General features: G+C 43.1%; 2 protein-coding genes across 9 annotated transcripts in view; one reads left to right on the top strand and one right to left on the bottom strand.

Annotated features, from left to right (window-relative positions):
* The window catches only part of lrba (LPS-responsive vesicle trafficking, beach and anchor containing), a 180,274-nt gene that overhangs the window by 69,149 nt on the left and 84,762 nt on the right, over window positions 1-26,363 (bottom strand). For 5 of the 8 annotated variants that reach the window (XM_019861882.1, XM_019861874.1, XM_019861876.1 and 2 more), the window contains 5 exons: window positions 25,297-25,463; window positions 10,057-10,181; window positions 9,928-9,942; window positions 4,566-4,709; window positions 2,480-2,616 (listed from right to left, as the gene is read on the bottom strand). In XM_019861882.1, the coding sequence (XP_019717441.1) occupies window positions 2,480-2,616; window positions 4,566-4,709; window positions 9,928-9,942; window positions 10,057-10,181; window positions 25,297-25,463 (588 nt within the window). The remainder of the gene's footprint in view (window positions 1-2,479; window positions 2,617-4,565; window positions 4,710-9,927; window positions 9,943-10,056; window positions 10,182-25,296; window positions 25,464-26,363) is intronic. The other 3 variants (XM_019861878.1, XM_019861879.1, XM_019861880.1) reach the window with 1 other exon arrangement.
* On the top strand, window positions 13-1,804 carry mab21l2 (mab-21-like 2). Its single transcript, XM_019861888.1, is given in 2 exon segments — window positions 13-818; window positions 821-1,804. Coding segments are annotated over 2 exon segments (978 nt in total). The 5' UTR covers window positions 13-535; the 3' UTR covers window positions 1,516-1,804.

The following is a 26,363-nucleotide window of genomic DNA, read 5'->3' as shown; positions in this document are numbered from 1 at the left end:
ATTAAAAAAAAGGGTCACTACCCCCCCAATGCACCGAAGTGGATATGACGGTCAAGGTGCTCGCGTGGACTACTCGCGTTATGTTGCGTGTACGTGTGTCTCTCTCTCTCTTTCTCTCTCACGCACGCACACACACACACGCACGCACGCGCTCTCTCGCTTGCTTGCTTTCTTTCTCTCTCTCTTTTTCTGTCGCTCGCCCCCTCCAGCCGCCTCGGCCGTCGCTGATTGGCTGCGCGGGGGCCGGGCAGCCTTCACTCCTGCTCGAGGAGCAAGCCGGGGCTCCTTCACTCTTGCTCCAAAGAGCCATTCATAAAAGTGCGGCTTGAAGGACGAGCAGGACCATGAGCGAGCCGCAGCGCCCAAGTCGGACTTTGTAGATCCGAGAAGCGGGAGTAAGAACTTTTTGGTTGTTGCTGTTGTTTGGAGCTGCGTTTTGAGTTCCCCCCGTCCCCTTCTCCCACCCCACCGGTTAGCGTTGGATCCGTCGGCCTACTGCGACTCCCCGGCGTACGGCCCGGACCTGTGCCCCAACATGATCGCCACGCAGGCCAAGCTGGTGTACCAGCTCAACAAGTACCACGGCGAGCGGTGCCAAGCGCGCAAGGCCGCCATTGCCAAGACCATCCGCGAGGTGTGCAAGGTGGTGTCGGACGTGCTGAAGGAGGTGGAGGTGCAGGAGCCGCGCTTCATCAGCTCGCTGAGCGAGATCGACGCGCGCTACGAGGGCATGGAGGTCACGTCGCCCAACGAGTTCGAGGTGGTGCTCTACCTCAACCAGATGGGCGTGTTCAACTTCGTGGACGACGGTTCGCTGCCCGCTGGCTCGTGCAGACGCGTGTGGCGCAGGCGGTGGACAAGTGCAGCTACCGCGACGTGGTCAAGATGGTGGCGGACACCAGCGAGGTGCGGCTGCGCATCCGCGAGCGCTACGTGGTGCAGATCACGCCGGCCTTCAAGTGCACGGGCATCTGGCCGCGCAGCGCGGCGCAGTGGCCGGCGGCCCACATCCCCTGGCCGGGGCCCAACCGCGTAGCCGAGGTCAAGGCGGAGGGCTTTAACCTGCTCTCCAAGGAGTGCTACTCGCTCACCGGCAAGCAGAGCTCGGCCGAGAGCGACGCCTGGGTGCTGCAGTTCAGCGAGGCCGAGAACCGGCTGCTCATGTCCGGCTGCCGCAAGAAGTGCCTGTCGGTGCTCAAGACGCTGCGCGACCGCCACCTGGAGCTGCCCGGCCAGCCGCTGAACAGCTACCACATGAAGACGCTGCTGCTGTACGAGTGCGAGAAGCACCCGCGCGAAGCCGACTGGGACGAAGCGTGCCTGGGCGACCGGCTCAACGGCATCCTGCTGCAGCTCATCTCCTGCCTGCAGTGCCGCCGATGCCCGCACTACTTTCTTCCCAACCTGGACCTCTTTCAGGGCAAGCCGCACTCGGCCCTGGAGGCGGCCGCCAAGCAGACGTGGAGGCTGGCCAGGGAGATCCTCACCAACGCCAAGAGCTTGGACAAGTTATAAGAAAGAAAAAAAAAAAAACACGCAAACTCCCGGCTCGTACTTTTTGTTTTCTTTTTCTTTTTTTTTTTTTTTTGCGAGTTGACTGAGGTTAAAAAAAGTGACATCGTTTGGGGGCTTTGGAGCAGAAGCAGGAAAAAGACACGAAGGTACATTTGTTCTCCTTTTTAAATGTTCTCACCAAGTGAAGAAGAAGGAACTTTTATTTAAAAATGCAATGAAAGCAACGTGCCAACTGGTTTTCTTTTGAGGGGGGGGGGCAAAAATGTTAATAAAATGTTGGAAGTTTAAATCGTAGGCCCCGTGGCGTCATTTAAATATATTTTTTCTCTTTTTGGGGGGCAGAAAAAGATTAAAAGCATTTAAATGATTTTTTTTCCTGGCCCATTTTACTGTAACTAAATGCACGAAAATGAAACATCTAAATGAAATGTAGAATATACTTCAAAAGATACTCCCGATTTGCAGACGTTTTAAAATCATCCCACTGCTTTCATTTCTATGCCACGTGTGAACAGCGTTTATACAAATCGATGACTTTTTCTTACCCTCGCGACGTCCTCACGTTCAGAATTTCGAATATGCGAGTGTAGCCCCCAAAACACATTTTAATGCACTCGACTGCATTTAGTGGAAGGAAAAGGGCCACCTGTAACTTCACAAAAGTGGCATCAAATGTAGATTTTCATATTCAAGATGTCATTTTTATTAATTTAATGTTCATTGTTTTTTTTTCAATCAGCTCCGGCACTACTTTTTTTGTTTGGTTTTTTTTGCTTTATACTTTTACCACAAAATAACCCAAATCTGCAGTGACATTTAACGTGAATGAAAATATTCCCTTTAATTTATATTGGATATAACACGTCCTCTGTGGGCCCGCAACTCGTTTTGCTTCTGAAGACAAACGCTTGCATGAAAAAAGAAAGCCTTTTAAGTGACTTGCGTGTGTGCGTGCGTGGCTTACCTTTGGCTCGATGGCCTTGAAGGCCGGCTCGTCCTCGTCCACCTCGAAGTAGAGCTCGGAGGCGGTGATGGATAGCGTGCCTCGCACCACCGCCGCCGGAGCAACCAGCTGGGCCGTCGTGCTCACGTTGACCGGGCCTGCATGCATGCATGCATGGTGCACGTGCACGCGTGCAAAATCAGGAGGGGGCAAGGCGCAAAAAAAAAAAAAAAAAAAAAAAAGACGCAGTACGTTAAAAACAACAAGGACGTATCGTAGAAATAAACGTCTCGGCTAATTAATCCTGCGAGAGCGAGAAGGGAATTACAAAAATCAAAGGAGAGAAACGACGCACCACATATTAAAAATGCAGCTGAGAACCTGAAATGCTCCAAAATGTTCTGCATGTAAAAGGAGGCTCTTTGCGTTTTTTTTTGTTTTTTGTAATTTCGTAGCGACTTTTCAATCCATTTTCGTCGTACAAATGTATTGTTAAAACACACACACACACACACACACACACACACACACACACACACACACTATGAATTTACATAAATACATAATCACTCAAACCAAGGGGAAAATCTTAAAAAAAAAAAAAAGGTCAACATAATCCCACTGAACATTATTTTAATAGAGCCCTGCACTGTATAAAAGGATTACATCATCCAATCCGATTACCAGATGATAATATTTGATTAGCAGTAAATTGCGTAAAATTGGGTTTTTGGTCAACTAAAAACCCATATCTGTAGTGTAAATCTATTAGTGTTACTTAAAGCGCGGGCGGGTGTGGGGGTGTGTGTGTGTGTGTGTGTGTGTGTGTGTGTGTGTGTGTGTGTGTGTGTGTGTGTGTGTGTGTGCACTCATATAAGCACACTTGCATCATCTCAAATGAGACCAAAAAATGTGCATCCTCCCCCCCAATTTATTTTTTTTGTATCAACTTAATGTTTGAATTAATCTTTGGTAGCATATCCCAAGTTCCTGTCTCATATTTGTCGTCTGTCGTGCAGCTAGCCTCAAGGATTTCAAATACAATTGTTTTCAGTTAGTGGCTCCATGACAGGGTCAAAATATTAGGAACAGCTCTTGGCTCAACCGCAATACAAATATGCACGGTTGAAGTGGAAATGTTTGGAGTCGACAACCAACGGAGCCATACTGGGCACCCTCCAGTTTCTTTTATACCACTGTGGGGGTTTGTAATATTTTGGTGCTCTTATTGAGTGACACGGGGACAGTCAAAACATTAGGAACAGCTCTCCTGATAAATCAACTCGATATGCGTGATGGTAAAGAACCACTCTGTAACTCCAATTGACAGCCTCCATTTCTTGATATGATCTTCTGTATGAGCTTGTGAGAACATTCGAAACACTTGTCATGAACACTGTAAAAAAATAACGTAATTTTTTTGGGTGGTGGCGGTAACTTAGTTTTGAACAACTTTGAAATATAAATTATTAACATTTATGTCATCAATGTTAGCTTGACAAAACAAGCTAGTCGTTTGCCCCATGACAACTTGTTTTTGTCTGTACTTTTATCTTTAAGTTGGGGGACAAGACAAGGTACAATTAGCTCTCTCAACTCTTTTTTTTTCCCCTTTGGTGATAATGAGGGAAAGGCAATTATCAGATTGTCATATATCAAATATTCTGTTGAAGTGCCCAACTTAAAATGTCGTCCAGGTGTGTGGCCTTAAAATTTTGAGTTCACCCAACTTTTTTTTTTTTTTACAGTGTTATAACCCCTCCCGGCACCATCCAAGTTTTTTATGGCATGCTGTTTAGGTTTTTAATATTTTTGGTATCTTACCAAACAGCTACACGAGAGGGACAAAATATTAGGGACATCTCTCATAATAAAACGTTGAACTGGGAAGCACTGTGGTAGACAACCAGTACCCAACCCAGCTGAAACACCCCCATTTTTTTAAATAGTTTTGCTGGGAACATTTAGACAAGAGGGTCAAAATATTAGGAACAACTCTCAGCTTGAGAGTAATGAACAATTCAGGCTGATGTTAAGAAAACAACCACATAACCCCAACTGGGCACTCCCCAATTATTATTTTTGTTGTTGTTGTTTTTTTTCATACCGGTAAAGTTTTCAAGCTCTTTTTCCTCCAAAGACGACAACGTGTCGTCGTCGGCATCCAGCGAGGCGTCGCTCTCAGAGTTCTGGTGCGCCACAGCCTGAGTCTTGATGGACTGTTTGCCTTTCAACACGTCGTCTTCGGTCACTGCACGACAACAAGAAGAAATCCAGGAATGCGGCATGCTTCAGCACAGTGCTCCTCAAACGTTTGACAGCACCTTCAAAAATATGAAGCTCTTCAAGTGCCACCATAATGGCCAACATGAAAATATCAATACCATGGTGGAAGTTTTATTTCCAAAAAGTCAAAGTGAGGTTAAGTACAGTTTGAACATGAACACTAGGCGTAAAAAAAAGCCTGCTTAGCGATTCAAATGAAATAAATTACAAATATAGAAATTGTTTTGAAACAGTTGCTAAAGACTACACGCAAATGCACACCCTTAAAAAAGCTGGGTCCAAAATAACCCAATGTCGGTCAGAAAGTGGACCAAACCGCTACTTGGGTCAAATCGACCCAAGTAGTGGGTTGGTCCATTATTATTGTTTTTTTTTTTTTTTAACCAAAACTGGGCTATTTTTGACCCAGTTTTAAGTATGTACTGTACTGTACTTAAAAGTTAAATACAACTGAACTGTGCAAACAAACAAATAAATAAATAAGAATATAAAAAGGGGGCACTGTGGATTTTTAAAGAGTGAATTAATGTTTCACTCTAATTCATTATGCTTTATATGTTATGAATTTTATTTGTATTTAAATCGGTGATTCTTTCACGTACCACTAGCGGTCCTCAGAACACACTTCAAGAATCACTGGTTTTTGTACAGGAAAGGCAAACTGTGCCGGACCAGGGAATAACAGTATATTCTCAATTTTACTCGCATCAGACAATTTAATTAAATCATCAATAAAACTTTTTTTTTTTTTAATAAAACATGCAAGAACCCTCTTTAGATTGTTGTTTAGCATACAGGAGGTGCAGTTTCATTCCCTCTTGTTGTACATGCTGGTCAACGAGAGAGGAGTGAGACTGAAGTCTGAAGGCGCTGGGGTGCTGAAATTGTAATCTGGCGATCACAGCGTGCATGATGTCACTCACGTTTGCAAACAGCTGAGTTTGAAAGTAAAGAGCTGTAGTTTCTTTAACAGCCAATAGTTGAGCAAGTCACGCAAATGGTTCAATTATCTTGTCCCATTTCTTCGCTTCACGTGACTTAATTTTTCATGTCGGCTTCACTTTTGGCGCCGAAGCACCTTGCGGTTGGAGCATCGTAGACAAGCAGTGAAAAGTTCAACAGCAACGATAATCTCTGCTCAGAGAAAAGAGAAAAAAAAAAAAATGAAGCCGTTGTAAACATGTTGCCGGTGAAGGTGCAACAACACGCGGAGACCCTCCGCTACTGAATGGCACGGCCAAAAACGGCCATAAATAGCCCATGACGGGTTAGCACAACGCACAATGAACATTAAATGACGCAAAAGGTGGAAAGGTAGAAATTCACGAGAAAATTAGCAGAGCTGCTTTGACAGGCTGCCAGCTCACAGACGTCTCATTTCCTGTCGGATATAATGGGACTGTTAACTTCACATATCTGGCATTAAAAGGTAAACATTGTCGAAGGACTTCGGTAAATGTCTCAAGTGCTTCGTTGTCTCCGTGTTCAACAATTTTAATACTAAAATCAACTCCATGACGTGTTATATAGAAAATAGAAAGTGAATGAAAAGTAAAGAACTCCTTGAGATTTTAACTAAAATAAATAAATACAAAATGCAATATAAAACATCATACGAATTCAAATTAATGATAAAAATAAGTCAAAATCAAATAAAAACACTACTAGTATCAAGAAATTGAAGACAATAAGAAAAAAACATACAACCAAAATCAATAAAAATATAATTTAAATAGTTTAAAATTTAACAAAGGAAGGTTCATGTTTATCTCCCGACACCCACCGTTCATTTGGGAAATAAATAAATAAATAAAATAACCCATGACATTAAGCAGCCTTTTCCCAAACTTAGGTTAAGAGTTTATTGTTGTTTACGTACGACAAAGCATGTCAAATAATTTATCATGGTTTGATCTGCTTGTTTCCAAGGCATTAACACAAAGGGAGGGAGCACATCACCAGTGAAAAAAAAAGCAGCCAGTGATGGCACAAAACCTTCAGGCTTTTGATAGAATGCAAAACAAAAACATTAGGAAAAGCTCATGAGAACAGCTGAAGTTTATTTGGGCTCCATCAGAGGCACTTTAAATGGCGGCAGGTGTGTGCTGACTTTCTATTTCACATCAATTTGAATTGGACCGGTTCATTGTTAACACTGCCACATCCCCATTTATAAGAGGGTGTGTGCGGTTGTGCAACATTATCTCAGTTGTTTTTACTTCCCCAGCCAAAAATATCTATTTTTTAATTAAGATAAGATGAGAAATCCTTTATTAGTCTCGCAATGAAGAAATTCCTGATTCACAGCAATTAAGGTTATAGGTGACAGAGTGGGAAAAGTTTTTAAATTGCACACCTTGGTAAAATATTTTAATAACACAAAAATCTGAATCTGAACTGGGGTGTGTCGTCTTTTTATATCCACCATATGTGAAATTCATGAGTGCATTTGTCATGACATGTGACGGCATGCTAAGGTCACACCGAAGCAACAAATGAGCCTGCACTGAAACGGGACTACCGTAACACCACAAACACTGCGGGATGGAAAAGCTAACGTGCTATAAACATTCTCCCGCCGCGCATGCACACAAACATCATGTGACGCTGCTTCAGTGGTGGTGGCGGGTGTGTGTGTGTGTGTGTGTGTGTGTGTGTGTGTGTGTGTGTGTGTGTGTGTGTGTGTTTATGCGCTTGAGTAATCTTTTTTAATCCAGTCAGTCAGCGAAACATTGTTGTGTTGTCTTCCATCAACACCTGAAGGTGGATCAAGACAAGTTAAAAAAAAAAAAAAAAACATGCACAGCTGCAACGTGAGTCTTTGAAGAGTCGGCCCGTGGAAAAAAAAAATCCCTTGTCATGGAAGAAAATATGCAGCCGGTTGATATTTAGAATGCTCTTCCTGTAATTAGGCCTCCCTGGAGGATTCCTTAGTTAGCAGCGCTGAAATTACTACCAGTGCCCCCCCAGTCCTAATACGTACCACATGACTGTGTGTTCACACCAGGCCGGTGGGCATGAAAGACGGGGGGCTCCAAAACGGAGATGGATTTCAAATTTGACGCTTTTCACTTGAATACGCGCCCCCCACCCTGCCGTGTGCAACCTGTTAAAAGCCACACTAGAGTAGCTCGATCTTGAAAGATATCTTGGATGAATGTGTGAGGTCATTCCCGAGATTACCAAAGTAGTCAATCGACACGTTAACATTTTTGGTATTAACACAATATTATACATTATATGTATTTAATGCATATTATTTCATGCAGTGTTATCATCTAGTCGAGTGTTTTATGAGTTTCCATGTTAAGAATTTAAACACAAAAAAATGCAATAAAATGAAATCAAATTTGAAATGAATTTGAGATAAATAATACAATAAAGAAACAATACACAATATTAAGTGGGGGGGAACATAGAATTGAAAGTGACAATTATTAAAGGACACTATAAAACAAAAATGAGACAGGAAAAAAAACAGGGACATCAAACCAGATCGCCCCTGAACGTCTGGCACACCCCCTGGAGGGTGGGCGCGTACGCCCCTACCACCGTTTGTGCAACACGGCTTACAATCAGATTACAGTCAAAAGTTTTGTCGTTTTAGTTCGCAGTTGTATAAGCGTCACTCTACGATTACACTGGGTTATGTTTTTTTGACAAAAAAATAGAATTGCCGTCCGGCAAAGTGTGTAGTTGGGAACAATTAAGCGTCGGTGTTAAATAAACCGGAAAATATCCATTGTATTCAGTTTGCGCAAACATTTGCTATAAGTTATTAGTAAAAGATTTCAGGAATTTAAGACAAGGAATTAGCCTATAGGCTATTGATAATGGAACAGTCACAAAATTGAGAATTTACAATTACTTTTACAATATCGAAAATCAAGACGTCCTAATGCAAAAAAAAAAAAAAAAGAATAAAGATTTTGGTTGTTTTTCGGACTGAAAACATATATTATGAGCTATATTATTATTTTTGTTTGTGAAAAATGATTTTGAAAAAAAATAAAATAAGACTTCAAAAAATATATATATAACATACGAGCCAAAAACTGGGAGCCAACCAAAAACGATCACGACGATAACCAAGTTCTAAATAGCATGTTGCTGACAGGCCTCGTTAAAAAGCAAAGCGGCTAACTTTCCACTTTTTCTTGGTCCAGCAATTAAATTGTCAAAAATGAGTCGTTGGATGACCAGAACACAGACATTAGTCTTCAGGGCCACCCCCCTTGGCCATGGCGAGGTGGTACTTTTCAGACGTAAACAGCCGACTGTGATTTACCGGCAGCCTTGCGACCATCTTGGCACGCCGTGAATGACGACAGTTGTTCGTAACGTAGAAATCCTGCTAGTACCCCCCGACACCTCCCTGCCAAATCTGAATTCAGGTCCATCCCTGTCCCCTAATAGAAAGCGAGAGGGTGCATTTCTTTTCGCACCCCCCCTCCACCCAGTCCTGTTCTTCTGCCTGCCCCTCTGCGTTCGTGTGATGAACATAATTACAGCCAGATATGACCTTTGCGCTCCGTGCTTGGAAACCAGGGCCCGACGTTCTCATCTCCAGTCGCGCTTCCGCAACAAATGTCGGGTCGGCGAAAACAAGACGAAAGGTTACATCGGAGGGGGGAAAATAAAGTCTGAGTTATTTTAATGATCTATTCCCAGGGCGTGAGGTAGCATACTGGGCTTTTTTTTTAAACTCCTCTGATGTTGTTGTGCTATGACAGAGAGGCGACAAAAGAATTTGGCCACATTTTGAGATTTCATTGAAACTTTGAAATTCTTATGGAGCACGCTAACACCTGCCGAGGGTAATCAATGTCGTTGTTGTCGCAACAAAGGCAAAACTTGATGTGTGAGGTGCTCTAAATGCTAGCTAAAGGACTAAAGGGACAATCAAGTCAAAAACCAAAAGGTAAGCAGAGCTGCATTGAGTTTCGGATGGCCAGAGTCCAGTAGTTGTCCGCATAGTGGCTGCGGGGTGCTATTTGTATTCATTAGCCTTTGCGCATTTTAGCAAAATCATGTCACAAACATGTTATTCGGACACCCATTTTAAATAGTGAAACAAAATGCACACCGTCCTCTTGAACATAATTGTACACCTCGAAACTTTGACCCACACTATTCCCAAAAGAAAATAAAAAAAAAAAAAAGGGGATAGAAATGTTACTTACCACTGATACCAGCCACTGTTTTGTAGCAAAGAAACAGAAAAATGAACATTTTAAAAGCTGTTGCCGCTCAGATCACAAGTGAATTTAATGTGGTACCTGCCGCTAGCAGCTAGCAGCAAGCCGACTTACCATGATCAGCGGCGGCCTTGAGCGTGGCCTCTGAGTGGGTGGATCCGAAGGGGTTCCTGACGAAGCGGCGACGCCGTCTTAAGTCGTCCTCCCAGTAGTCCAGGCGCCAGAACTCCCTGGGCCGGCTGCAGCGAGACAGCGAAAGGTACGAGCACATGTGTTAGCAATTACCTAGCCAGCGTGCTCCGGCCCGTCCCGGCATTCGCGCTCGGGTCGGGCCCAAGAAAGCTGCATTGTGTGTCAATCTTTGTCAAAACCTTCAGAGCAGCTATCGCCAAATGGGCGGCTGCGAACCGGTACCCATTTGTGGAACATTGAATATCAGCTCACGCTGAGCTACTGAACAAAAAAACATTTGGATCAGAGTCTGAAAGAAGTTTTATTTTGATAATCAGGTGCATCTGTTGTGTCTCGGTAAACGGTAGTTAAAAAAAAAGTCCATAAATGAGCAACATTTCCGAGCGGTTTGTAAATAAGGTTAAAAAAATATAAGAAATTGAACATTTAAGTGCATTTTGTAATTGAATCACAAAGCACATTTTTTGTCTTATATTCAAGCAGAGTGTTTAATGTTGAAACTGCATACAATAATGTTGCAGTAGCTTCCAGTAACAGATGAGCCTTTTTTTGGGGGCGGGGGGGGGGTATTGCCTGATTTTTGAGAAACACTTGAGCCTACAATCAAAGCAATTATGTTGAAATCTACGAAATGTAGCTCAATGCAATTGAACAAGTTTGGGTGTTGAACATCATACATTTATTCTGGGAGGAATTTGTCACAATTCTCTATTTAAAAAAAAAAAAAAGAAGAAGAAAGAAAGGAAATGTAGGTTATTTCAACAAGATTTGCCAGAATTACTGGCCTGTGAAATTATGTCATATTTTTGGGACGCCGATTTGATTTGGTGATGATAGTACTTGGAGAGACAAGTATTTGATTGATAGCAGTGAGGTTCAATTTGATGTGCTGGCCAACATCTTTCAAGAAAAAGAATGCTGCATTTGAGAGACACTAACGGTTAAACGGGAAAACAAAAATAGCATCACAAAAACTATTTATTTCGCAAACTGGTCATGTATGGAGTGTGTGCTGTCTGTGTGCGGGGGGGGGGGGTTATGGTTTTAGCAGTGCGGCGGCTGATGGAGGAACCCCGGCGTGCTTTATGCTCCAGCTGGGGGCGCCTCGCAAATCTTCCTCTCTAATGGCAACGATCACACTGCGGCCTTTAAAAGAGCTTTGCGGGAGAAAATGACGACAATTTCTCCAAAACGGGCCTCTTAAAACCTAGACGTTTGTTTGTGAGGGGGAAAAAAAAAGGAAGCTTAAAAGGCATCATTATGTATCAGCTTATGGATAAAACTATTAAGACTTCCGCCAAGGACCGACTGTTAACTCAAGTCAGATAGAAATCATGAAGTTTTGTGAAAAGCCAGCTGGACAAGATGACATCATATCGCATTGTTGGAGCTTTGTATGTGATGGAGTAGCAGCCGATCCGGAGTGTCCTCAACTTCTCACACCAAAAAGTCAGCCGGGATCGGCTCCAACTCACTACTACCCCACTCACTACTATAAAATTACTATTATTACTAACGTTGAGTAGCTTTACAGGAGATTACGAGCCATACCATGAGATATAAGTTCAATTCATTCCTTGAAAAAAAGAGCATTTTATAATGCTGCACAAAAAAAAAAAAAAATACATATAATGTACTGTAAATAATCACACGTTACGTGCCTAATAATTTAATGCTGCAAGCCATTTCATTGTGCTGCTACTTCTGGTGTGCCCATGTTCACCACTGGGAGGCAGTATAACGCTGCAAAGTCATGCGGACAAACAAATCAGAATAGACTACTTCAAGAAGAACTCGGAAAGATACGATAATATAATAGTACTCATTTTTCAATGAGGATAAAGAATATATGCCTGTATTTTTTTTTCAATATGAACTGTGAGTTGTTTTTAGACTGTTGATGCTGAAATATGCCACACTTCAAAAACTGAGACAACCGAAGCTAAGTGCGCACATGCTAAGGGTGTTTTGCATTACTTGTTAGCATTAAACTATGCGGACCTCCCGTAAGGTAAAGCTATGTTGTTTTGAAAATACACCACGAGTAATTCTCTCAGCTTGATGTTCGGTTGGACAGTCAACTCAGACTGAGAGTGGCATGAAACAGCTTGAAGCTTCTTTTTTTTATCTTATTTTTTAAAGAACTGTGTACTAGTTGCTGAAATGCTGCTATTGCAAAGTGAGTTGGAATTTGAACTTGAGATACAAAAAAACAAAACAAAACGAAAAAAATCTCGACTGACGGCTTGTATCACGAAAAAGCCTGACAAATCGTACTTCAAGGCGACACTGAAACTGGCAATTAGTCCGGGTCTACTGCACTTCACTGAGCGGTAACCATTTTGCGTCTCGAACCTTTCGCGTGCATCTCCACCGTGTGTTTCCCTGCGATATTGTGTGCATTTCATCATTCTGCCTGTGATGGTATTCATGGAAGGAAAATAATGATTCAACTCTGGATCAGGACACAACATGTCTCTCATCTCCCGAAAGGAGGGGGGGGGGGGCTTGGGGGAGTCCTCTATGCGCCTCACACAATGCACATTAATCCATCAGGAAGGTGAAGCGGTGAGTTGGAGTAATTAGTCAGAGGAAGGGTGGTAAAGTATGGGGGGGTGGGCGCGCGACAACCTCTGCTAGTGTCGGGCTAGAAGGGGGTGACAATGGGGGTCCTAATGAGGGCTGAGCGTGAAATATACCTCGACCGCTCGCGCTTCCGCAAAAGTGATAAATTATTCAGCGCTCATTCATCCCGCTCAGGCGCGTCCTTGGCAGGATTTACTGCCTCGCAGTCGTCGCCACCGCACTTCAAAATAACAACAATTAAAATAACAAAAGGGATGGGGGGGGGGCGACGTGCGGTGGATCAGTGAACCACTTTTGTGTGATTACTAATTAGTGCGCTCATAAAAAGGCATTTGGACGGCCTTCTCGTTAAGCCAATCTGCTCTTTATACAGTCTTAAAACTGATGTCACAGAACAGCACATAACAGCACACACACACACACACACACACACACACACACACACACACACACACACAAAACACGTTTAAACATGATGTGCCATCCATGCGGTCCTGAATATGACTTAGTATCAGTGCAGTATTGAAAATCCATTCCACTATATGTGCAGTGCAAATGGCATATTTTGCAATTTGTCTATGACGCTATACTGTATGGAAACATACAGTAGCCCACATAGGTTATCTATCTATTGGATGTCTATACAGCAATACATATTTCTGACCAATGAAGTGCATGATAACAGCAAGCCTCTGCAAAGCTGCGGCTGCAGAATAACAATCAGTACATCGCGTGTCACAGAACAGCACATAACCACACACACACACACACACACACACACACACACACACACACACACACACAAAAAGGTGTCTAAGGTACACTAAATGCTTCCACAGAAGAGAACGTGCGACAATGAACCACAGCCACGTACTCGTCTCTGTGCCGGCCACTCAGATTAGATTAATAATTTACAGAGATTAAAAAAAAAATCACAACCGGACAAGCAAAGCCGCCCCAGAACGTAACCTCCATGATCACAGTACAAAACTGTCCTTCAAGGCACTTCCTCTACCAATGCTTCAGACCACACCTCCTTTAGTTCAGTTGAGACTCACTCACGAGATGAAGAGAAAAGCTAATGGCCCTGACAGGTTCAATCCTAATCAGGCTTTCCATGATTAGGATTGAGGAACCGATCACCAATTAAAAAATGAGAAGCGATGAATGATCCAATCAGAAGATGGACCAATTAACTGTAATTAATTGACTGTTCAGTTGATCCGCTCTAATTATGGCGGATTGGGACAAGCCCAGCCCACAAGTAGCCAGAATTTGCATGTAGGTGAAATGCATGAGGGGGAAAAATATGAACCCAAAATCAGTAATGAAATTTTGGGGGGGGGGAAATGCCTTGAATTATTAACGGCAGCAGAAAAGGTCCCCTGCAGTGAACGAGATTGCATTTGCTTTGAAGTCTTATTTTGCGTGTCCGACTGGTCAATGGTGAGACGATGACATTACAACCTATCACCAATTTTGCAGAAAAAGCTAAATATTTGCTGATCCGATCCAGCCGATCAGTGCTGTGTAAAGTCATGTGGCAAAGTCGCCTCAGAACATAACGACCATGTTTCAGTCGAAAACCGCCGAATGTACTTCCACAAATACTGAAGAGGAAAGGAGCTTGCCTCAAGATTGGCTGCAAATTTGATCTTAACTCTCCCAAGAATTTGTCCCCCCAAAATTTTATGTTATCGCAAATCCTGTAGCGATTGACATGTACCGTATTTTCCGCACGAAAAGGCGCACCTAAAAGCCTTCCATTTTCTTAAAAGCTCACAGCGCGCCTTAAAATCCGTTGCGCCTTGTGTACGGTCATTCCGGTAATATTTCGAACCCCAAAATGGCTCCTTGCTCGAGACATGCTGAAATTTAAGGCAATCGATTACGCAGTTGAACACGGAAATAGAGCAGCGGCAAGGGAGTTCAACGTTAACGAGTCAATGTTATAACGTGCTGTTGGTTAAGTGAACTGTATCGCTGCTTTAAGTTTTACTGACATCTGATCGTTCTGTAGTTCCATCTAGTGGATGCATTGTAGATTGCGTCTTATAATAGCGGTGCGCCCAATGTATGAAAAAAAATTACAAAATAGGCCATTCATTGAAGGTCCGCCTCATAATCCAGTGCGCCTTTTAGTGTGGAAAATACGGTACACCCAATTTTATGTCAATCAGTGAAACTGGTATCAGGGAGATATTTAGGCCCCTTTTTCATGCAATTTACCACAGAGATGGCGGTTTCAAATTGGGTTACAATGTTTTTTTAATTTTTCATTATAGTTCATTTTTTATTCACATTGACTTTTTTTTTAAATTAATTTTGTTTTAATTAATTTTTAGTTTTACTCACTAATTTTGGGGGAACTACAACTTTAACATAGTCAAGTACAATTTTTATTTTATTTCGGTCAGTAAAATGTCTTCAAATTTTGTTATTATTTTTGGGCATGCATCCATCAGATTTTTCATGACAGACGCATCAACCGAATTTCGTGGTGATTGATGAGAGAGGCATCCGGGGCTATTCTTTTTTTGTTTGTACTTGCAACTAATGGCAGAATTGCTCTTTAAAACATTTTTTTTTTTAAATCTATGAGAAATCGCTGGCCTTAAACATAAATGCATGGCGGTTCTTCAACGTTCTCCCGTGGCCTTTTCAGTGTGCTTAAGACAAATTATTTGCCATCAAAGATTGGCAAAAATGTTCTTTTAAGCGCCATGAAATATTTCTCCTTCCATTCCCGAACGTGTGAGCAAGTACGGCAAATGTCGGCGCTATGTAAATGATACGAGATGACCTTTCTCGCAGCGAGCGAGCGAAGGCGCTTTCATATATCATCACAAGTGACTGCACTTGGGCACAAACAGTCATACATAACCTTTTCCACTAAATTAATTTGGTTGTACGGTCAATGAGAGTCGAGGATTTCCTGCCCCTCGCTTATTTGACATTAATGCCGCTCGCTATTGGCGGGGCCCCTCAAATTGCTCAAATGCCGCCGCGTAGTGCCGGGGATCATTTTTTTGGGGGGGCGCCATTTGCATAAAGCGCGTGTTGGGGAGAAAGGCCGAGATTAAGGATTTGTCATGTGGAGCGATCACTGCCACGCTCTTTTGACAAAGAGCGAAGCGCTCTGGCGAGTCGTCGCCAGACTCAAATTAAAAAAAAAAAAAAAACAGGAGCAAGCACCTTCCCGCCTGAGATTGTTTGCTGTGATTAAGTCCCGGGTGATTTTCAACCATGGAGCTTTAAAGAGAGCATCTACATGTTTGTATGTTAATTCCCACTTGGCTAATGGTTGGGAGATGAGGTAACGTTCAGGTCAAAGAACCACGAGACTGGCTTCCAAAATTGGCAGCAACAACCTTCAAAGGGTTCTTACTTTGTTTTAATAAATGCGATATTCTCGCAAGAAAAGGCTTACCGATGATTTGAGTGAGTTTTTGTGATTCCGGGACACACAGTGTAACCAGCAGCCACTCGCGCCAATTAATTCCAATTCAGCCAAGCGCTTTCAAAAAGCACTCCGAACTAAAAAGACGCAGTGATGTTACATCCAAGCAGCTTGTGCAGATCAAAGTGCTCCCCAGGGTGGGAGGCAAAGGGGCTGTCGGTACCTCACCCGAAATGAAAGGATGCAAATTGAGGCCTAATTATCAGCAGCTTAATGTGCGCCTTGACAATTAGCAGCAATTACACTCAGTAAAAAGCGGGTGTCAAAAAAGGCACACAATGACGCGATCATCTAAACGGTGATGATTAAAACATTATGTCGTAAATCGTGATCAAAGTCGGCAAAACATAGTATCTAAGCAGGTGTAAAAAAATGTTTTTAAGATGTGACAATTATTCGTAAATACGGAGTCGCGCTGAAGTGGCACCATCTGTATTTTTGATGAAGCATCAAATTTTTTTTCCTCCCCGTGTTTTTGACAACAGGCCGTTATGGCCATTTATCACCGCCGCTGCCGAGTGTAATGAGGGCCATCCGCCGGACCCAGGTTGCATAATTCTGCCATTACTGGCCCATTTTAATAATCCCCTGACCTCCAGCTTTCAGAGATGCTCTTGAGCGGCGGTGACAAATCTGACGGCGCAGCGCCGCATGTCCGTCACACCTCGAAAAATAAGACCAAAAAAAACAAAACAAAAAACAGCAGAGGAGCTCAAGGTTAGATGGGGATAATTCGCTCAGGGATAAAAACAAGAAATATACAACCATAGATGATCATAATGTATCCTGCCATATGGTTTAGAATGTTTAGAAAGTACAAGTCTTTGAACAACATTGACTTGCAACACAAATGAGCAAAAATGCTCTCACTTCATCAATATTGATGCAATAAAAAACATTTTTGGTCCATTTTGACATCTCAAGTAGGTATAAATAAGCCACAATTTGAATGCAATTAAAAAAAATTTAATTATGATGAACTTTGTAGATTGCACTACTGAGTGAGTTTTGAAGGAAGTTCAGAAGCACAAAAATACAGGATACTCGTAAAAATTGGTGAGTTTGAAACGATATTTTGGAGTTATAATGAAGTTATACTGGCACACTCTGATCTGAAGGTGTTTTCTGATAAAACCTTCCTATGAGCGATAACCCAACCCCCACAAAAAAATGTTCCAACACAAAATAACTGATTTGTCTGGAAACCATCACCCCGTTTTCAAATTTTTTATTTTTTTTGGGGGGGGGGGCTTTGTGGAGATGCCTGCTGTTTGGATAAAGAATAAAGTTGAACACCGATGCTGTTCTCGCGCGGCTTCTTTACATGTCCCTGTTTGTTCCACGGTGGAGACCGGCCAATTTTTTTTTTTTTTTTGGGGGGGGGGGGGATCAAACGGCGAAAGCGGCAAAATAAATGACCTGCTGGCGCTTGGGCGTAATTACAGCAGCGGTTGAGTGTACCAATCTATCAGGAGGAAGAGGAGGTGGTGAAGGTGTTAGTCAAAGGAGATAGCCTTTGACTAACTACTGGCCCCTGACAATCGATACACGCCACATATTGCACCTGGCGAGAAAGTGAGGTGGGGTGATAGGGTTTTTTTTCATTCAGATATTGATCAGCCCACCTTTTATCGTGACCTTGGCCATATACTTTCTTAAGGGTATATGAAACTCATAAATCTGAGAGTTGCAACCCAAGTCCAGCCAAGAGCAGCCATCTTTCATCGCGCCCTGCGAGACATTCCGTAGCTGTTAAGCAGACCACGTTGAAGAGGATCCAAAGACATGATTAAAAGAGCATGTTTCAAAGTGCAGTGGTGCCTTGACTTAAGACTTTAATTTGTTGCCTCAAAACACTCATATTTCGTACCACCTTTCTCTATCGAACGGGAAAAAAATGCGATGAATCAGAATCAGAATAGCTTTATTGTTACCACACCGAGGGATGGGAGTCAAAAACCGGTTCTCGGTTCTTTGGCACCGTTTGCCATACTCGTACACGATTCCCTTATCAATTCCAGTTCGGGAAAATGACGTCACCGCGCACGTTGTGGTGCAACGTTATTTCGCGCGGCTAGCAAGAAACAAGGCGCCGAACGCTTGCTTGAATGTTTATTTACATTTTACAAGAAAGGATAACAACAAGGCAACTTGTATTAAAATTTAATTGGCGGGAGGATACACGACCATTATGCAGAAGCATTTGCACGCACAGCATGCGATAACTCGATGACGGTCGCGATTTGATCCGCTTCGGAGTGCTCCACACGAGAGAGTCTTAAAACTACTCAAGTGGCCAAAATCTCTCAACAGCATCCAGGAATGAGTCCATCCTCTTTTATTTCTTTTTTTTTCTTTTTTTTAAACTTTCCTGAACATCGAAACAACACAAATGCACATAATGCCGCCGTCACCAGCTGTGTCTAATTGGTGACGGACTTGGAGTGTGATATCTTGCCCGGTCCGAGTCACAGAATGAAATTTATCCGGTCGTCTGACAGCGCGACCATCGTGAACGACAAAAAAAAAAAGTCATTTCGTTTGACAAGGTCAAAATAGAAACTACAGTGAAATGATGCTGAAATATGATCGGTTGGGGCCTCATAAGGTATGTCAACCCAAAACTTTGAATTCATCATTTGAAATAAAAGGACTTGTATACGCAAAAAGGCGCACAAATCAATTCAGTTTCTTTGGGAGGCGTGCCGTCTGTGAGATGTAAGGCTGTTTTCATGATGATTGATGATTAAAGAAAATAATTATCTATATTTTGGGTTATCAAACGTTTCAAATCATTAAGAGAAAACAATGAATACCGTCACTGTCATGCTTGTATAAATGCGAATAAAAACACGTCATTATCAAGTAGCCGTTGAACTTCACCTTCATTCCAAACGCTCGAGCAAACATTTACATCTGCGAGACAGCTTTTCTGCCGTGTTAACATATTAACATATGGACATCCTCAGCCGTCAATACGCTCCGCCGTGACACGTTACTGCAGTTCCCCTGCAGCCCCCCCCCCGGACCACTGCACTGTATACACAGCGGAGGTAATGTTAGCGTTTGGGGTTATATTGTAACACGTATCCACGAGCTTGGTCGCACGGTAGGACGCTCGCTGTTATTTCACATCTGTCAGACGTCATCGGACACATCCTTTTTGTCCCGAAACTCAGTCAGCTGAAGGTTGTCTGACGATATCCACGTCCACAACAGGAGGCGGGGCGAGGGCTAGCTTACATTTATTCGTATTGTGTGTTTTTGATGGACTGCGGCAAAGGCTAATTGTAGTCGAATGAGATGCAGCTGCCACCGCTCAGCGTGAGGTCCAGTTTGTGTTCAGATTTGTTGAAAAGCAGAGCAAAAAATATTTAAATGGCTACAATAGATGACGTGAATGATTGCAAGGGGTGCTCGGTTTACGATGGGAGTTCCATACCGATGGCAGCAATGTCACACGGATTTCTATACAAGTCAGAACGCAAGATCAGTTTTTTTGTTTTTTTTTAAACCCGACAAACTCCTTACATTTTTTTAAACGCATTCACTGCCAGCCCAGTTAAAATTGATTGCTTATAATAGTGGGCGATGGCACTCAGGGAGTTAACCTCTTTACCGCTAGCCCATTTTAATGTTTTTTTTTTAAATACATTTTTTAAAAAAAAATCAATCTTTGACGTCTATAGCCGTCACTGGCAGTGAACGAGTTGGCAATTAGAATGAGTGTCAATACTTTGCAGTTGGGTGGGGGTCCATTGTATTCACAAAATCAGGGAATTAAAGTAATTATTTTCCATAATCTAACCCCACCCCACCCTCACATCCTCCCAAAAACTTTGAAGTAAAAGACACCTCCCCCTCCACACACAGGCACGTGCGCGCACACACACATGCCACCTGTGACACACACACACACACACACACACACACACACACACACACACACACACACACACACACACACAAACACACACACACACACAAACACGCGCACGCACGCAAACACACACAAACAACACACACACACACAACACACACACACACACACAAACACGCGCACGCACGCACACACACACACAACACACACACACACACACACACACACACACACAAGGGATGCTTTTTTTCCCCCACAATGATTCCTTTTAAGACGTGCCCATTTGTGAGTAAAAATCTATGGCTGAATAAAGACTGGCAATCACTGGCTAGGTAAGTCGAAGCTTGATTTTTGGGGAGGGATTTGGACCATTACCAGTGGTTGTAACAAAACAACTCCCAGGTTTGCCAAAGCTTATTTTTATTTTCAGTATTTCCTTTGAGAAATTGTGTCTGTGCGCAACTCGGATTTAATTTGATTTGACTTTTATGACAAACATCTGCTTTGAATGTTTTTCCTCATAAACATGTAACATAATTGAAAATGGATGGTGCCGCTCCACATGATTTAAAATGGACCTACTAAATTTGGGAATATTTATTTGTTTGCCAGCTGCTCCGCACGCTGACTTTTTCAGTCAGCCAACAACACCGCCGACCGTTTTGCATGCAGATTTGTACACTCGCTGATGTACACTGCGAAAAGAGGAAAGGATGTCTTTATCTTCACTTGAGATGAATCTTTTACTCTGCCTTTCATCCGTCCTCTCTCCGTCTTCCTGCCCGTATCGTGTCACGCATTTCCGAGGGTGCACGTACACGAAGCGCTGATAATCCCCATTGACGTGCCGAAGTCCTACTTCCTTTTTCAGCCCTGCGCCGGTAGCACCCCCCCCAAAAAAAAGAAAAAATTTGCACGAGAAGGGGCGACGTAGACATAGTGCAGGCCTCGGCTTGAACGCGTGCGATACATTCACAATTATGTATCATAATTGTGATTTAGGTCTGTAACGGAGAAGCGTCCCGGGAGAGATTCATCAAGCTGTCGCGGCTTCTCGCGCGCACATTTGTCTTGTGATGTGAACACGACTGTCCTCGCCGTGGAGTGTGCAACTGTCTACAGGAAACTCGATGGAAGAAGTGTGAAGCTCAGCAAAGCCTTTTCTCAAGTTTGTTTCATGGCCAATCCTCAAAACGAGTGTGAACCTTCAATGCCATGCTCTGCCCATATTAGAGAGGCAAAAAAATATATATATAGTAATTTAGGATATCACCTTCTGATTGGTGTTTGTTTGGGCAAATTTTCTCGCACAGTGATTCTCAAATTGTGGTATTCGAGCTCATCCTTGTAGAAACCCTGCCCATGTACAATTCAGTTGGGCTTAACCTTTTAGTAAATCTTTATGAACACATACGCCCCACAAATTTCTTCAGACAATGCTGATAAGCATTCAACATGGGCTTCATGTAAAAATCCGCAAACGTGAATTTGCGGGTGCCGAACTGTGAATATGCATCGACTGTAAGTTTACGTTGTAATATCAATATTCACCACTAGATGGCAGACATGGCTTGGTTGCCATTGAAGCAGGTCTTTTATTGCCCTACACTACAACATGAGAAGGCCTAATAATTGTTTTGGCAGATTTGGAATGAGACAATGGACAAACATAGTACCTTAATAATATCAAAAGTGAGTAGATTTTTTTTTTTTTTTTTTGCTCAGCTGTTTTTCCCCCATCGTTGAATTTGCACAAAATTGTTTTATAATTCGAAACTGTTTTTCTTAATTCAAATTGTTTTCTGAATCCGAACGGATCGGCCATCTTGATTAAGCAAGCAAGTTTGTTGAGTTTATTTTATTTTTAGATTTTACCGCCCGTATTATTTTCGGGATGGGATGCACATTTGATGAGGATATTTAAGTTAAAGCAAAGAGAACAAAAACATTCAAAAAGTACAGTGACATGTAAAAAATGTGAATGGCTTTTTTCTCATGGTATAAGTCTATTTGAGTGTGTTCTCCTTCCATCTCTCAGGGGCATAGTGGCAAAAATGACACGGCACAGCATGAAACAGTAATGCTAATATCAATAGTTTGTCCATTACAGGTCAGCTAACTGTCCAGCGGAGGGTTTACAAAGCTGTCCGTTTCCCATCTCGCAATCAATACGGGCCATACTGTTTAAATTTTGCCCGTATTGATTTCTTCGGCGGCGCGCCGACCTCGCGGCGCATTCGTCTTTTTCTGAAGGGGCGGAAGATTTGATTTAGTGGGGAAAAATTGGAGTGCACATCACAAAGATTTTTCGCCAGGCGGGAGTGTGACAAGCCAAAAAGATGGATGTCCCTCGGCTGGGAAGCCTCTAGCCTAAGGGTGTCCATTAGAGCGCCTCTGCTGCAGAAAATGAGCTGCTCGTATGAGGGAGAGCAAAAGGAGGAGGAGGAGGCGGGGGACGGCGCGGAGGTGAAGAGCCCCGGAATAAAGCCTGAATGAAAAGGGGATGCTGATGCGGCCATAAAAAAAAAAAAAAAAAAAAAAAAGAGAGACAAAAACACCAGAGAGATGGGTTGCCCCGGGCATTCTCTAGAGTTGTTCAGGAGAAAATGTGTATCATAAAAGGAAATTGCTCATTAAAACAATTACGTTTTATTAGAGCCGCGTGTCCTCGATTGCTCCAATCTGCACCACCCATATTGGTTTACGTCACCCGTATGGCGTACACTCTGAAGCCCTGCTGAGTAGGGACTCTGCTAGCGGTACCTGCGAGTGTGGCTGGAAAGGTACATGTATTCCTATACTCCAGTACGCAGATCAAATTAGCTAAGGGACAGAAGATGTAACTCACTTCGTGCTCCAGCCACAAGCAAGATCGAATGCTGATGTTGATTTCTCTCCCTGTTAATTCCCTCATTTATTGGAGAATTTACTGGTCGAGAAAGGTCAAAAGAAGCCAGCAAGTTCTACAGCATACTCTATTTGGGGTTCTGTACTCTGAAATTAAGGCTGCTATGAGTGTAAAAACGGTTCAATCTCGACTCGAGATACATTTTCATATTCCTATTTGGCCTCTTTTACTGCCGCTTCTCCACTCTGCTCCACAACATCTCTCCTGCTTGGAATGGGGCTAAGTGGTGATGAGCAAAGTGAGGTTGCTGTGGATTCTGAATCAACCTGCTGGGACTGGTCCTGAGGACCACTTTCCTGGAGGTGTTGCTGAGGAGCATGCTGAAAAACTCGACCGGGACAGTTTCTGGGGAAGAACTGCTTCCCCACAGGCGTCTACCTTGCGGCACTTTGTGCGCCTGAGAAGTCTTTTCAGACTATTTCGTCATTAAGAGCGATGTAAATAAACACGACTCACAAGCAGTTCCTAATGTTTCATTAAATGTCATGAAATGAGTTTGGTGGCTGGCGCAGTTCTGAGATTGGAGCTTCAAGGCTCAGCTCCAAACTGTTAGCATGAAAACGAGTTATGAGCGCAACCGTGATTTTTTTTTTTGTCGGGTATACAAATCCACTGTAGCGCCCCCTGGTGAGCTATAACAATCTAGAATGCACGCTAGATTAGTCAGTTTATGAGGATGAGGAAGAGAAAGATGGAAAAAGGGTCGAGTGTTTCCCAAGAGACCGCAAGACGGGCATCCTCCATCATACCGGCCGACTTTATATGAAACATGCAACCTGACCTGAATAAACACAACGTGGACAGACTGCGTCAAAGCATACACTGCATGATATTCGCTTTCATTCCAGGAAATAGGACAGGCTGACGTGTACGGATGGACGGATAGTCCCAATCCGTCCGCTTTGCGGGAGACGTCCTGAAGCGGGACGTGACAGACGAGGGCGCAGAAAACGACGGATGCTGCAGGTGGGAATCCTCAACGGATGCGAACCAAACAAACATAAAGACGAAGGATGGGGGCGGAAAAAAATTACAACTCACATAACGCCTGTTCCCTCTCGAGGCCGCGGCTGCCGGGAAGCGGGATATTAAGACACAAATTGCGTTCAGGCGGGTCACGGTGATATTAGATGGCGGCAACAATTCCCAGCAGCCAGACGGGAGATAATATTTTCATTCAACGACTCTTTATTGAAGGGAAACTTTGGGGACTATGTTTTTTTTTTGTTTTTAAAGCAGGTGCATGCAACAACGGTTTAACAGTGGGTGTACATTGTCTTTGATTTGAAGAATGCCTTGCTGAAGAGGCTGCAGGTGCACGTGTTCCTTCTCATTTTCACAGGCCCGTTTCATCAATTGGTTCCATTGTTTTTGTTTGTTTGTTTTTTTTTGCTCATATTGAATTATTTTTTATTCCATCCATCCATCCATTTCCCGATCCACTTTATCCTCACAAGGGTCGCGGGGGTGCTGGAGACTATCCCAGCTGTTTTCGGACAGTAGGCGAAGGGCACCCTGAACCGGTTGCCAGCCAATTGCAGTTATTTTTTAATAGTGTACTTTTTATATATTTTTGGTGTATTTTCCTATACAATTTTTTTGTATATAAAACTTCCCTCACATGGGGCCACAGGTATTTTGATTTTCTTTTTTTTTTTTTTTTTTTTACACAATTTTCTCTGCAGCAGATGTTCCTGCAAAGAGAACCCCGCATAGTTCGCCGCCGCTCTGGTGCGAAAGCCGCGCCACCTGACCTTCACAGTAATTGACCAAAAATATTGACGTAACAGCACCAGACTGATTGTGATTTATGAAAAGAGCAGCGGTGCTGCGAGGCCCCGCGCCAATGGCTCGGCACGCCCATCGGCGGCCATTAGGAAAAGCATCAATAGCCGCCAAGGTCTGTAATGGGAGACTTTGAGGCCGGGGTTGGTGCAGAACACCAGCTTCTATTTGAAAACGGAACTGCCTTTGTGTCTGTATACTACAAAAGAAAAGGAGGAGGAATGAGAGAGACGTGGACACCGAAGTACAAGACGAACAAAAACCAAAACCAAAAAAAGGCTATACATCGAGACCCTCTGGGGATTGTGGCAGCCTAACAAGCATCATCAGATGGCCGTTACACACTCGAAGGCGTCAGGGAGTTGAAACATAAACCCTTGACTAGAGTTTCAAATTGGTATTAAGGTTAATACCGTATTGAGCAAACAATGGATTTTTTATTAACAGAATCGCTATTGCTTCGGACTCGGAATGACTTGTCATATTTGCGGATTTTCTTTCCTACGTTTTACATTTTCATTGAATATTTTTGTTGATCAGTACCTGCCAGAGGAGGCCCCCCAGGCTCCGTGTTTGTCGGTGAGGATGTTGACGATCTTCTGGATGAGCTGCGTGGCCGTCACGTGGTCTCGGTACTTGGCGGCACGGATCAGGTGGTCGCACATTTTCTCCTCGTCGCGCTTCTCGGCCGAGTACTGAGCGCAGTTCGACTTGAGGAAAGAAACGGGGGGTGAAATTGTTAAACAGCCCCCAAAATTTTTACTACATTCAAGATCCTGACAGACGGCATACCACCTTTACCTTGCACAATCACCCTTGACCCCTTACACATTTAAAAAAAAAAAAAATCAGAATGAATATTATCAAAATCACCATGGGGGAAATAATCAAATGTAAAAATGTAATTTCTTCTAACATCCACACAACTACACAAAGAGGGTACACTCCCCCACAGGAAGCGCATCTTTCCAAAAAGCAGATTTCAACATTTTCTACACTTGTCAAGGTAAAATCATTCTACTAGGATACCATGAAAGTTTTAATCTGGCGCAGCCCCTTTGTGGTGCTATTTAAGAATTTCTAGTTCGCCCTGGAATTTCTCGAAGAAAATGCACTGAGTTACGTTGAGTGAGAAGGGGGCGACAAAAGAGGGTAGGGTTGGTAATTTCAGTCCTGGTGTCATGTTGATTAATAACAGTGGACACATGGCTACTAATGCCCCGCGGCACACCCAATCACACGATACCTAGGACATTTTTCTCTGTCGGAATATGTTATCGGGACTGAGCCTTTTGAACCAATGCTTTTCCTGTTCGGAAACAGCTCAAAAGCAAGGAGCAAGTTGACTTTCCACGTATTCCTGTAATAAAATTAGTCTTAAGAGACAATGATGCATGGCAGATGGTTAAAAACGCATTTCCCAAAAGTTCACTTCATAAATTACTTCCTCTTCATATCTGACAGAAGATCCATAGATATAAATCACATTAGAGGAGGCTTTTTTCCACGGGTGTAAGCGCCTTAATTATCAATCTATGTCTCTTTGTGCGCCATTAGAGTGGGTCTTGACCCTCAGAGCGAGCGTGATGAGCGAAGGGAGTACAGCGGGG

Source organism: Hippocampus comes, unplaced genomic scaffold (genome assembly GCF_001891065.2).
Source record: "Hippocampus comes isolate QL1 unplaced genomic scaffold, H_comes_QL1_v1.1 scaffold7, whole genome shotgun sequence".
Taxonomy (NCBI): domain Eukaryota; kingdom Metazoa; phylum Chordata; class Actinopteri; order Syngnathiformes; family Syngnathidae; genus Hippocampus; species Hippocampus comes.
The sequence above is the reverse complement of the archived record's forward strand: the minus strand, read 5'-3'. Positions and strand labels throughout refer to the sequence as shown.